General features: G+C 36.9%; 1 protein-coding gene across 5 annotated transcripts in view; it reads left to right on the top strand.

Moving 5' to 3' along the window:
* STIM2 (stromal interaction molecule 2) overlaps positions 1–14324 on the top strand; it is a 152914-nt gene that overhangs the window by 114124 nt on the left and 24466 nt on the right. For all 5 annotated transcript variants that reach the window (XM_047797948.1, XM_047797951.1, XM_047797947.1 and 2 more), the window contains exons 4-5: positions 9318–9429; positions 13403–13518. In XM_047797948.1, coding sequence (XP_047653904.1) covers positions 9318–9429; positions 13403–13518 — 228 coding nt within the window. The remainder of the gene's footprint in view (positions 1–9317; positions 9430–13402; positions 13519–14324) is intronic.

The raw sequence follows: 14324 nt of genomic DNA on the forward strand, positions 1-14324 counted from the left end.
ACATTTGTTTAGTGCCTGCGTATTTTTGGCCTTGTATAACATGTTGGGAATATAGCAACGAAAAAGAGATTTGTGTGCCCTTAAAGCACTTATCTTCGTTTGATGTGAAATACTTTTTGTGTTCTCAGTTCAGTGTTCCAAAAAAAAAAAGATTGAGGGCTGAATGTGAGTGGAAGATGCATAGCCAGATTTGGCCACTTAGTCCCTAAGGTGATACTATTCAGTGATACCATAAGGAGATATTTAGGAAAACTCAAATATTTAGTTCCCTTATAAATATTGGGACTATTGAGCCCGTCAGTGATCTTACTAAATCATTTATAAAGAAAGCAAATTCCTTGAATTTCCTTAATTATAAAAATTTCTGATCTGATACTTACTATATTATGATATAATACATGTGGTATATGTTATCTATATTATTTATTACATATTCGTGGAGTACTTTTGCTGTTCCTAAGAATTATTTCCACATATATCTTGTTAATCTTTAGAACGGTCATACAGTTTTGAGGCTCAGTGTTACTCCAGTTTCTGTTTTTCCCCAGTTTCTGTTTTTTAGATCAGTCTTTGTTATCCCTCATCACCTTCATGTGGATAGTACAGTCTGTTTAAGTGATAAGACTGCAGTTTACAGTAGGAAAAGAATTAAAGCCTCCCCTTAGTGTGCATTGTACCACTGGTCATTTTGGGGAAGAGAGCAAACACCCTGGTAATTTTTGAGTTCTGAACCTTTAGACATTTACCACTATTTATCTAGGGTGCCTAAAATTTGCATGTAATTCTTACATGATGAAAGGTAAAGTGCTCAAGAGAAAGTGTGATATTTATTCCTTTTTAATACAGCTACTAATATCTAGACTTCCCAAGTTCAGGGTGTGGCTTTTTGGTGTCCAAATATAGCATGGTGCAGGAATTTAGTCCATGTTACAGACACATGTCCCGCTGACCACCATGCAGACGAGGCGCTCACATGCTGGCCCTGTTCTAAAGATAAGCCTCTCTGGACTGTGCTGAGCAGCTGATCATCTAAAGTCTCAAAAGTGACACCACAGGGTCTATAAACTGCCTGAATTAAGATGAAGTGCGGAAGACTTTACACTTGTTTTCATCTTTTATATTTTAAAAAGTTTTTTTTTAATGTTTATATTACACTTCAAGAAAGTTGCTTTTCATGGAAGCCCTGCTCTGTTAAACCTTTGGTTAATTGTATTTTCGCATGATAAGTTATGTCTGTCACTGTAAGAACTTCTGATGCTTTTGTAACTTGAAAGTCTTAGACGAATTTGGAAACGTCATGAACATTGGTGTGCACTTATGTTTTAGAAATTAGCACTTTGTGTAAACATGGCAATAATCCAGACATTTTTCAAACAACAGATAGTTTTTAGCTTGTGTATCAGAGTAGCTTCAAAATGTAGAATTTCTTTCACTAACAATTTCATACGGCCAACTATAAACGTAGTTACTTTTGTTAATAGTGTTCATTCTTTCTCCTTCCTGACTTCCTTACTGCAACTTTTGTTACTTACAAAGATGTTTTCAGCGTTCCCTGGTGGCCTTACTGTTAGGAATCTGCAGCTGTCACTGCTGTGGCTCAGGTCATTCCTGTGGCGAAGGTTCGATTCCTGACCTGGGAACTTCCACATACTGCGGGCATGGAAAAAAAAGGAAAGCATTTTCATACTTTAAAGGAAAGTAGTGTGTATTTAATGGTACTGTATTTAGCTATACAGTATTATAGTATATATACTATATACCATAGTAATATAGTAATATAATATACTATATACCATAGTAATATAGTAATATAATATACTATATACAATAGTAATATAGTAATATACTATATACTATATACCATAGTAATATAGTAATATACTATATACTATATACCATAGTAATATAGTAATATACTATATACTATAGTAATATAGTATTCTATTATGATATTAGAAGTTGATTTCTCTAAAATACATGAGTTTGCCAAAAGAAACTATTATGCCAGTTGCTTTCTACACATTAGGAACAGTATTACAAATATCTTAATCATAAATTTAGGATGTAGCAGGTTTTAAAAAGTAGGAGAAGGATCAGCTGGTTAAGAGCTTGACATTGTGTCTGTCCTTGAGGATACGGGTTCAATACCTGGACTGCCTCCGTGGGTAAGGATCTGGTGTTGCCTCAGCTGTGGCGTAGGTTGCAGATGTGGCTCGGATCTGATGTTGCTGTGCCCATGATGTAGGCTGCAGCTGCAGCTTTGTTTAGACCCCTGGCCCAGGAACTTCCACATGCTACAGGTGTGGCCATAAAAAGACAGAAAGAAAAAGTAGTAGGAGAGATACTAAGAAATGTAAATGGTGTGCCTGTTGTGTCCAAGATATGACACAGCAGATTGTGAATTTGTATTTTGAAATTTTCTTAGCATGCAGAGGAGGGGAGGAGGAAGGCGCATAAATGGTGAAGAGTTGGGGCTTTGAACTCAACAGACATAGTTTTGAATCTTATCTCCACTACTTTCTTGGTGTGTGAATTTAGACAAGTTACTCATACTCTCTGAGCTTCAGCTTCCTGATCTGTAAACCAAGATTATAGTAGTGGAGTTCCCGTCATGGCTCAGCAGAAACGAATACAACTAGGGACCATGAGGTTGCAGGTTCAATCCCTGGCCTAGCTCAGTGGGTTAAGGATGCCGTGAGTGGTGTGGTGTAGGTTGCAGACATGGCTTGGATCTGGCATTGCTGTGGCTGTGGTGTAGGCTGGCAGCTGTAGCTCCAGTTAGACCCCTAGCCTGTGAACCTCCATATGCTGCAGGTGCGGCCCTAAAAACAGGCAAAAAAAAAAAAGATTATTGTATTACTTCTAAAACCTACTTCATATGATTGTTGAAAGGATTTCGTGAAATAATTCCACAGTTGCTGGAACTTGCCAAGTGCTCAGATAGTGTTAGCTACTGCGATATTCACGTGTCTGTTACGTGTACACTAATGCATTATAATTAGGAATTCGTGTTTTCCACGGTATTTAGGTGATTTCACAAATCATCTTTGATGGTTTTTAGGACAGCATGTACTTACATTAAATATAACAGATGAAAATTTTACCTGGTGGTGGTACTTCACTAATCTCTTTTGTATTTTTAGGCCTGTAACTGAATACAAGTATATGGCTAAGTGCATTGGGTGCAGTGGTTTCATAAGATTGCCTTTTATAGATGAAATGAGCAAGTAAATACATATATTGTAATCTTTGGACGTTTCTCTTCCACACTGTTTGTGGCTCTCACATTGGCTTAGGGCAGAAATGCACTGGATGCACACAATTTCTCTTTTCATCCTGCTGTCAGGCACATGGCTGCTAACTGGTACCTTCTAACCTGCATTGTGGTGTAAGTCTCTGTGATCCTGTTTTTGAGTCAGGGATTCTCCTATGTTGCTTTGAAATGTGATAGCAGGAAAACAGTATTGTTTGTTTTTCACACAACTATGGAATACCAAGTGGACACAATTAAAGACAAAATAAAACAGGTTCTTGTCTTTAAGGAAGGAAAACAGTCAGTTATATATTCAGCTAATATTTAAATAGCAACTTTATGCTGGGCTCCTGGAAGTTTACAATATGGTAGGAACGTAAGATGTAATTAGGCAAATAGTTACAGAAGGAGGCCGCATGTGCGATAATGCCATTTAAGAGAAGTAGTAAGAGGTACCGAAATTCAGGGGAAGGAGAGGTCACTTGTAGTTGGAGTGTTTCTTCTTCTTACAACCTGGTTTTACAACTGAGGACATACCTATACATGACTCCTGAACCTTTTTTAAAATGCTGCTTTTGCTGGGTAGCTACAGGAATGCTAGTCGGTTTTGTTTTGTTTTGTTTTACCTCTCTGCTACTGGCTATTTCTAGCCCTTTCTGTCTCTTCATTCTCTGCATTACTACAGCTCCTACTGCTGTCTAAAAGCTGGCTCCCCTTAGGCCCATTATCATTTTCCAACTTTTTAAAGTACTGACCCCAAGTAATTATTATAAACAATTGGTGACAGGATGGCAGTAGCAAGCAGGAAGGGGAGAAAGGAGAGTTGTGGTATAGACTCAGGAGCCTCCCTTCTTATTCCAGAAGGAGCCCTGTTGATAGCAGCAGGGGGAGATACTGGAAAGGAGAGCCCTCATCATGCCTCTGTTACTGTGAAAAGTCCATAAATGTGTGTGTCCCCACGTCCTTCGCCTCCTGGAGCTTTGGTTCTGGTCACCATCCTGTGCCCACTCTCCCCTGTCCCACACAACTTTCTCTGCTCCAGAACCTTGCTCCAGCTCTGAATCCCTTGATTATTTGAAATCTTACCCTTCCGGCTGTTCGAACCCCCTCTTCAAGTCCTAGGAGTCACCCTCTCAATGGAGAACTGGCATAGCTCCACTGGGCTACTGTGTTACTGCCTCCAGGCCTTCAGTAAGCCGCAATGCTGCCTTGAAAGTCTTTAATGGAATCCTGAATGCATTAATGCAGTTACCCATGGCTGACTGCTCATATGTAATGTTTAACTCTTGAATTACTATTAGTACTATATGTCCGGAAGTTTGGCTTCTAAGAGAAGATGTGTTTTGAGTTGTAAATAGTGAGCTCTTGTTTTAAATCAGGAGTCACCTATATCAGCAGTGAACTTGCAGTCAGAAGATTAGACAGTGTAACTCCATGAATGTAATTAATGGCCTCTCTTGGCCAGGTTCTCTGTATAAGTGGTAGAGATAACAGCTGTCTCTCAAATGTGGTTAGGGGGGTGTTAAATGAGAATGTATGTGAAAGTGTATAGAAAAATGTAAAATCGTGTATCAAAGGAATGTGGCATTATGGTGTGAATAATCACTGTGTTCCGTAAAAGGAACTCATCACCCAGAGGATTACAGGCATGGATTATTAGATTAGAGTATGTGATAAAGCCTATGGAAGACACATATACATGTAATCAGGGGGCACAACGAGGGCCAACTGTACTCTGGAGAGGGATGGATAGGCAGAACTTCAGGGAGGAGTGGGGTCCTGATCTGAGTCCTAAAGGCGAAGGGAGAGCAAGCCCTGCAAAGAAGGGAGGAGGGCGAGCTCTTCCAGGTTGGAGGAGTGGCAGAGTCAGAAAACTGCGTAAATGGCTGTAGGTATGGAGCATAAACTGTCTACTTGTGGTACCTAATTTGGTATTTAGCACCACTTATCTAACTCTAAAGAGGCAGTGTTATCATACAGGAGTTAACAGCTCTAGCAATGGACTTGGTCTGATACCTGGTTTGACCATTTAGAAATCTGTTTCATCTAATTAAGAACTTCAAAAAAGTTATAGGTTCAATATGATGTGAGAGTATATACTTGAGGGTAGTTGCAGTGGTTGTTTGAAATAAGTTTTGTAAATATCCTGGCGTTTAATAAACACATACTAAATGTTAGGAGCAGTTTTTGTTGCTATTCCGCAAGTTCTTAGAGCTAATTTTTCCCTCTCAGTATTCTGTAATCTACTGTTCTGGGTTAACAGTTTAGCAATATCTTAAACACCATCTCTTGTTTATTAGAATGGAATCATAAAAATAGAATTTGAATGAATTTTAAACATGGAGCAGCTCAGTTTCATTATTTTGTGTCTTGAGAAGCTGAGTCACAGTTAAATAGCCTGGCTGTAATATCACAGTGAGTTAGTGGCACAGCTGGGAATAGAATCACGTCTATTTGCTTTCCAGAGTTCTTTCTTTTGGCCTTGGAATAAGTTGCCAAAAATCACTCAGAGACACCAATCTATAGCATTGGCTACAGTTTCCAGCAGAGACAATGTAAGTTAACAATATAGAAACTGACATTTCTGTAGCTTTGCAGATAGATTAAAAAAATATATATAAATTTTTAAGGAATACCGTATCCTTCTCTGCTTGCCTTCTGGTAGAAATGCCATTTAGCAACAGCACGTGCAAATAAACAGTGAGAGGTGGGTAATAAGAAACCGGATAATTCTATCTTTTAATTTGTTATTAATTGAAGTATAGTTGATTTATGGATAATTCTTAAATGACTCTTATACCATCAAAAGCTTCTTATACAGACAAATTCCTATTTCTCTTTCTTTAGGTCTTCTTTCTAAAGTGTGAAAATAGATTTTGATAATACTTGTCAATTAAGCATGTTCTACTCTTATTCAGGAGGATCCAACAGATAATTTGTTGAGCACTGTTTATGTGCCAAGTGCTAGGGATAGAACGGTGAACAAGAAACTTATACTTTAGTGGTATAAAGAGATGTTGAAACAATAATCTTACAAATAAATAATTATAATGTTAAATGCTATGCCTAAAAGTACAGAGTGATGTATGATTGTATAGCAGTATTTGAGACGCCTCCCCTAAGGAATTAAAGTTTTAACTGATAGGAAGGCTCAGTACAGTAATTAGGCAAAGATAAGTCAGAGATGGAGGGAAAAAAAGCAGAAACAGCATGTGCAAAGGCCCTGAGGAAGGACATCGTATTATCTCTCTTAAGAATTGAAAGATGACTGTTGTATTTGGAGCAGAAAAAGCTAATATAAAATGCAGGTCCTGGTTAAGAGAAGTGAAGATATTTACTAGGCATCCCCAAAGAAACCAAACAGCACAAGAGGAAATGAACCTCTCCCCTAAAGGAAACTGTGTGCTCTCTTAGAATTTTGTTGTTTTAAAGATTCATTGTAAAGAACATTCACTTTAGAACCACTATAATATTCTGTTAGCTAGATAGAGTAGTACCAGGATTTGGGAACTTTACACATACTCTTTCGTTTGGTTTTTCTTCTTTTCTATCTTGGCTCGTTGGGAACTGAGGGACTATTTTGATGTACAGAGTGTTTAGATTAGGGACTTTTTGCTGTTGATCAGTTGAACAGCCCATAGAAATGACAGAGAGGATCTTATCCTGTTTTCTTGGCTGAGGTTTATGTGTGGGTGTGCGAATTGCAGCTGCACTGTCGGTTTCTTGGCAGTCAAGACAAGGCAATTCTCAATGCTGTTCATCTTGAATAGGAATAAACACAAGTGTAAAAAGGCTACTTTGCATGTATTAAATTCAGTGGAAAGCACCCAGAGCCTGAACCTTTGGCTGATAATAACTTAAATTATTTGGCTAAATGGATACAGCAGCCTCAGGCACATGTCCAAACTTATGATTGGAACACATGAAGGAGAGCTCATTAAAAAAATAGCCAAAGCTTTATCTTAGTATACAGTTATTACTTATGGTATATAATTTAAAACTCAATTTTTATTAATTTTGTGTTTATGGTTTGTTTAAGCGTTTCCTCTAAAGAACAGTTAATGAAAAAGGCAGATTGTAAAAACCTAGCTTTGCTTGCAAAAGTGAATTCTTAATTTTCTATAGTTTATCAGAAAGATCTCATCTCGGATTTATCACAGAGGGATCCCAGATCTGCTTTTATTGTTCACTTGTTTGCTTCACTGTCCTCCGGCCTTTTCTGTGATCTATAAGCACTTTGTTTTTCCAGATCCTCAAATTAAATGCAGCCAGAATGGAGCTCTTCTTTTTTCAAACACACTTGCATTCTTTCTTTTGGATAAACTCATCATTGTTGTTCATATTCTTCGAGCAGGACTATTTGAATTTCCTCCAGTGTTTAACTGCTTGCTTCTATCTCTGCTGTTATTTAATATTGTTGCTCTCAGAGTAGCATAGAATCGGGTCCTGGGTTAATTGGCCTGGCCAGATCCAGTCCCGATCTTGACTATCCAGGTCCCATTAACTTCTCAGTTTCTTATCTTCAAAATGGAGATAATCATGTGAGTGCCTCATAAGTTACTGGGGTTGTTTGTTTGTTTGTTTGTTTAAGGCTTAAAGGAAAAAATGCATATAAAGGGCTAAATTCAAAATAAGTGTTGAGGAAAGAGATGTTAGCTGTCCTTTTCTTCATGATTTACAATCTATGAATAGCTATCTTCAACCCTTCAGGGCCACTCATTCAGTTTAAAGACCATATAGTCTCTATTCCTAACCTCACTCCTCCCTAAGCTCAAGACTTCTCTATCTGACTGCTACTGTATATTTGCATTGAAATACCTAATGCATACTTTAAACCGAACATCTAAGATCAGAACTCTCAGCCTCTGTCACCTGCCTGTACTTGTCTCCCCAGTCTATTCCTCCTCATTCTTTCCTAGCTCAGTTAGTAGCACCGCTCTCTGTTTTTTGTTTGTTTGTTTGTTTGTTTTTGGCTTTCCTTTAGCTACCAGCCCCATCCATTTCATCAGAACATCTAACAGCATTTTCCCCAGAATTTGTCCTGAGTCTCACCACCTGTCACCATAACTTCTGCTAGCATCTTGCTCCTGGGCAATAACCCCTTTTGTATAGAGAGTTAAAGAATGAATGGTCTTCTTATTTCTCTTTGATAATAGTCTTGTCTCCCACAATTCATTCTTCACATTGGAGAGTGATATTCTAAAATTATAGATTATTTACCCCTCCTTCTTATTGAAATTAGAAAACTATCCAGAATTTTTGAGTCTTCTTTGGTCTGACCCCTTGGTCTACTTTCTTTCTGTCTCTCAAACACAGCTCGTTCATTCCTCATCTTAGGGTTTTTACACCAGCTTTCCCCCTCTGGATTATTTTCCCCTAGGTCATCGCAGTGTTGGCTCCTTGCAGTTTGTAGGTCTCAGTTCAAGTGATAGCTCCTCAGAGAGACTTACCTTGACATCTTTTCTTTCTAAATAGCTGATCACTGTCGGTAATCCCCGCCCCCCCCCCCCCCTTTTCTCCCTCTGTTTATTAATTGCCTCTCCCTACTCCCAGAAGAGTTTGTTGTATGAGGGTAAGGATTTTATCCATCTGTCTACTGACATAGTCACAGTGCTTAGAATGGCACCCGATACTCAGAAGGTTTATTGCATGATATGGATGGATGGATGACTAAGTGAAAGAAAGACTGAATACATATATATCTGGTAAGTTTTCTGCAACCAAGGAAACAATGGATTATTTCATCCTGTTCAAACTTTGCATAGATGCTTATTTTAGAATTAACTGTGCTAATATTTTGTTCTTTTTTCTTTTATGTGTCTGTCTTCTCTGTTCTAGATTGTAAGCTCTTAAGAGGGTAGGAGGTATGTCTCCATTCTAATAAAATGCTAAATAGCATTTTAGTACTTATTGTTGATTGAATTGAATTGAAAATTTAATCTAACATCTTTATTTCCCCTGAAGTTATAGTAATTATATACATGTGTGTGTATAAATATATAATTTGTATAAATTGTGAAAGCAGGTATGTTTAAAATAGTCCTTCTCTTTTTCTCTTTCCCAGTTCATAATTGGACCCTTGAGGACACACTTCAGTGGTTGATAGAATTTGTTGAACTACCCCAATATGAGAAGAATTTTAGAGACAATAATGTCAAAGGAACAACGCTTCCCAGGTGGGTTTTTATTATCCAGATGAATTTTTTTCCACTCATGGAGAATTATTTGCTAGATGTTACTTTTCAGTGCAAAATCTGTAAGTTGCTTCTGTGGCTAAGGGCTTAAAGAAAATATTTACATATATCCATTCTTTAATATTTGTAAGTTTTAAAGTTGCAAGTTTTAGTCATTAGTTTCTTCTTGTCTGAAAAATCAGGGCTTTTAAAAAACATATTCCCAAGGAAAGTAATTTTGAGAGTTAGAAGATGAGCCAGCTACATCTTTTTTAGACAATACCAAAGGGCCAACCTCTGACCATGTGGTAAATGTAACAAAAACTTATTCATTTGATATGGATCCACCTTTATGAAAAGACCTGTTTGAATGGATTAATGTATAGATCCTTCTTAATTGATATTCTTTTAATAGCAATAAGAACCACTTATTATTAGTGACCGTAAGTTAAACCTCAAAAAAAATGAAGGTTAATAAATAAAATGTAAATAATAGCAACCATTTTTGAATGTGTGTTACATAGAGGTATTCTATATTATCTCAGTTAAGCTTCAAGTTTACAGTAAAGTATGTATTATTAACCCCTTTTTACAGATTGAAAAAACCAAGTCAAAGAGAAGTTAAATATTTTGCCCAAAGCAGCATTTGAATCGGAAAGATCTGGTACCAAAGTACGGGGTGCCAATTTATCTCTTAGCTGTCTGGAATTATTAGTTACTGCTGTTCTAAATTATATTTTAAAAGTCTCCATTTTTTTTTTTGTCTTTTCTAGGGCCACACCATGGCATATGGAGGTTCCCAGGCTAAGGGTCTAATTGGAGCTGTAGCCGCCAGCCTACACCACAGCCACAGCAACTCAGGATACGAGCCGCGTCTGCGACCTACACCACAGGTCACAGCAATGCTGGATCGTTAACCCACTGAGCAAGGCCAGGGATCAAACCCACAACCTCATGGTTCCTAGTCGGATTCGTTAACCACTGAGCCACAATGGGAACTCAATGTAATTGTAATGTATACAGGTAAGGATAACCTGACCCCCTTGCTGTACAGTGGGAAAAAAATAATAATAAATAATTTAAAAATAAAAAATAATAAATAAATAAATAAATAAATAAATAAATAAATAAAAGTCTCCATTAGTTAACCTAATAATTGTTAAAAATTTAAATGTTAAAAATTTCGGTAATTCCACTGGAACTTGGCCTTAACAAGATTGATAATGTTCCATTCTAACCTAGATTGTTTCTTATATCAAAAAAGACTCTAATCCGTTCTTACTGTATACTGTTTGTACATGTTGTATTTCTAGTCAGTTTGTTTACATATGCAACTTATAAGTGGCTTCTGTTACATTGACATCAGTATTTTTTTTTTGTCTTTTTGCCTTTTCTTGAGTCGCTCCCTCGGCATGTGGAGGTTCCCAGGCTAGGGGTCCAATCAGAGCTGTAGCCGCCCACCTACGCCAGAGCCACCGCAACTCGGGATCCAAGCCGTGTCTGCCACCCACACCACAGCTCACGGCAACGCCAGATCCTTAACCCACTGAGCAAGGGCAGGGATCGAACCCGCAACCTCATGGTTCCTGGTCGGATTCGTTAACCACTGCACCACGACGGGAACTGCACTTATGAAAAGTGCATTCGTTAACCACTGCACCACGACATCAGTATTGTTGAATTTACTCTGCATGTCACTGTAATGATGAAATTATGCAGCTACGAGTCAGTTCAACAAATGTGAATTGAGTATCTTCCACTAGATGCTGGAAGGAAGAAAAAGATGAAATAAAATAAGAGTTCTTGCTTTTAAAAAAGCCAAATTCCTAAGTTAAAACAAAACAGGATAGTAGAGCATTGAAATGGGATTAGGGTTTTTCAAGTTGTAGATGTTATCCTGGAATCTATAGAATTTTTCTTCTGTTCTCTTTTGGGAAGTTTCTTTATACAACAACAATATGAAATAAAATTGGCTGCTCGATGTTTTGACGACAAATGTTCTAGCCACTGTTTTCTATTAAGTAAAGGTTATCAGAGATAACATCAGATGCTGGTAGAATTGTTGAGATAACGTCACATAATTAATCAAGATCGGTTTTTAAAAATAGTGAATACATTACTACAGAAGAAAAGTTTATAAATGTAGAAGTTCAGCTTTCAGGTCGGCCCACCGAAGCCTTTTTGAAAGGAAGGGAAAGGAAAACTGCAGTAGCTGTCATCAAACCCCTTTTGTATGGTAATGGCAATGAGATGAGTCCCTGTAAAGGGGCTCTGTCAGGGAACTTAAATCAACTGTGTAAGTCACAGAGCTTTTTGTAGATAGCTGTAGATAGGAGCTATTTATAATTATATATTAAAAATGTATTACACATTCCAGATGTGCACATGCCTACAATTCATTATTACGTTTCCTTTCTGTGGCATTAAAATATTGTTACATCTGCAGTAGGTAGCTCAAATCATGTAAGTTTTATGTCATGGTTATCTTGAAGCCTTTTACTATATTTTCTGTATTCTGTAGTTCTGGTTACCAGAGCTTATATGAAGGCTCCCTTCACCTGACACCTCATTCCTTTCAGACCTGTGTGAACTTCTCCCGCTTCCACCTCCGGGCTCATGTTGAACTTTGCATGGAATTCCGTTTTATGGTTTCCTTTTTACTACATCTCACTGTCTCTCTTAACTGTAGTCTACTGATAGCATTGCTAGTCACTCATGCCTTCATCCATGCATTCACTCATCTGCTACGCAGTCTGCTTTTGCCAAGCACCATGCTGAGTTTGGGGGTAAAGAGATGAGTTATGGTATGGCTTTAAGCAGTTTGATAGTGTCATATTAAAGATGTAACAGAAGTATACCCGAGAGAGAGAGAACGAAGGAAGGCATTTTTCTAAAGAAAAAGTTAGAATTCTTTACTCTCTAAAGTTTTTAGAGGAGCCTCAGAGGACTTCCTGTAACTTCTTCCTGCTCAGAGGTTCTGAAGTCTTCTTAAATAAAATGTAATGATTCAGAGTAGCCGTTGTAATCATACACATTTGGGTTTGAATCCCTGCTTTCTTATTCATTATGTAACCTCGAGCAAGTTGCTCAGCCTCTCACTACCTTAGTTTCCTCGTCTATAAAATGGCAATTTTAAATATATTAAAAGTTTAAAAAAATTTTTTTAATTAAACTCTGGACCTAGCACCTAGTATGTGCTTGTTTTTATTATTACTTACAATTATTATTATTATACTTTATTACTTTATTTATTATTATTATACTTCATTACACATAAAGTGTCATAAGATCCTTATTGGCATCATACTTGGTTGATAAGAAATCTTAGTTGACCCCTGGGCTCCTTGGATTTGAAGTCCAAAACAAAAGTGATTTCATTTCCTATTTCTCCTGTGCCTTTTGGTATCCTGCATACTTTTTTCATTGCTGAAGAAATGGTTCAATACTTCTTGTTACATAAGTCTATCCGTTTACTCCCAAACCAGTGATGACTTTTTCTTTTCCGTTTATGACTTCAGGGGACTTTAATTTTTAAATAATTTAAGTATTAGAATGTAAAGGTATAGGTTTTTAAAAAGATGTTTATAAAGAAAAGTGGTAAGATCTAAATTGAGAATGATTTTTAAAAATCTATTAAGTAAATTACAGTTTTCTTGTTTGCGAAATGATAGAAAATAATGATTATAAAATATTTTGAATTTAATCAATTTCTAAATCATAGTAAGTTACAGTATAAAGTAACCTTTAAAAACAAAAATATCAATATAACAACTAAATTATTAGCATACGAGAGCATTTGCACTGCTGAGTTTGCACTGAGGAGGTTTTTCGTACATATTGTAATAAAGTGTTATAATCGTACATGGATGAGCTCTTGAAGTAATCATGTAAAGCATTAAATATATGGCTGAACTACTTAAATTTACACACTAGAAGTCATTTTTGTTTAACATATATGTATTTCTTAAATGAACAGGATAGCAGTGCATGAACCTTCGTTTATGATCTCTCAGTTGAAAATCAGCGACCGGAGTCACAGACAGAAACTTCAGCTCAAGGCACTGGATGTGGTTTTGTTTGGACCTCTAACACGTTAGTACTCTCTCTCACAAAATATGATGCAAAAGAATAATCAGATCCTCTGTTTGTTATTTAAGAAAGAAAAAAGAAAGATACTAGACCACTAAGAAGAATCCTCTGTTAGGTATAGAAGAAATGAAATAATACCCTAAGAACAAAAGATTTATAGGGTGAGATTTTCTGTCATGGAAATGTGGAGCGTAGAATTTTCAGTGCTGCTTACTGATGTATATTAGTTGATAATTTGGAATTAAATTTCTAGTTTGAAAGCTCTTGGCTGCAGTCTGAAGGTTGATGTTATTATAGCTGGACGTTCGTTCGTTCACTGAAGAGTCCCTTTAAAAAGGTGCAGTCTCGCCATCTTGATGCCATGAAGTAATAAATCCTAACTTGTCTTCATTGCTTACCAGGAAAAGGACTTTTTAGATGTAGATCAAACACAGAGGCCCTAAAGGCCCACGTGAAACTGTACAAAGTAACAAGACTATCTTGGCAGAAGCACTAGGCAGAGAATGCTATTTGATTGTTCTGAAAAAGAAACGATTTAGAAACTATGTCATTTTTGTAAGGAAAATAAACCTTCTTCTTTAATTTGACAGGAATACTTTCTTCCCAGAAGGAAATTTAATATGTTTACTTCATTTAATTTCAAATTGCAGAAAGCTTTGGGAGAATGTGTTTGAAGAGTACGCATTTTAGAGGAATTACATTTTATTTTTCAGAAGCTAAAAAGGAATAGCAAAATTAATTGCAAGAAAAATGGCTTTGACAAATTATAACTCCAGAAACTAATGTTTATTTTGCCTCAGTTCTTGGAG

Source organism: Phacochoerus africanus, chromosome 10, assembly GCF_016906955.1.
Source record: "Phacochoerus africanus isolate WHEZ1 chromosome 10, ROS_Pafr_v1, whole genome shotgun sequence".
Taxonomy (NCBI): domain Eukaryota; kingdom Metazoa; phylum Chordata; class Mammalia; order Artiodactyla; family Suidae; genus Phacochoerus; species Phacochoerus africanus.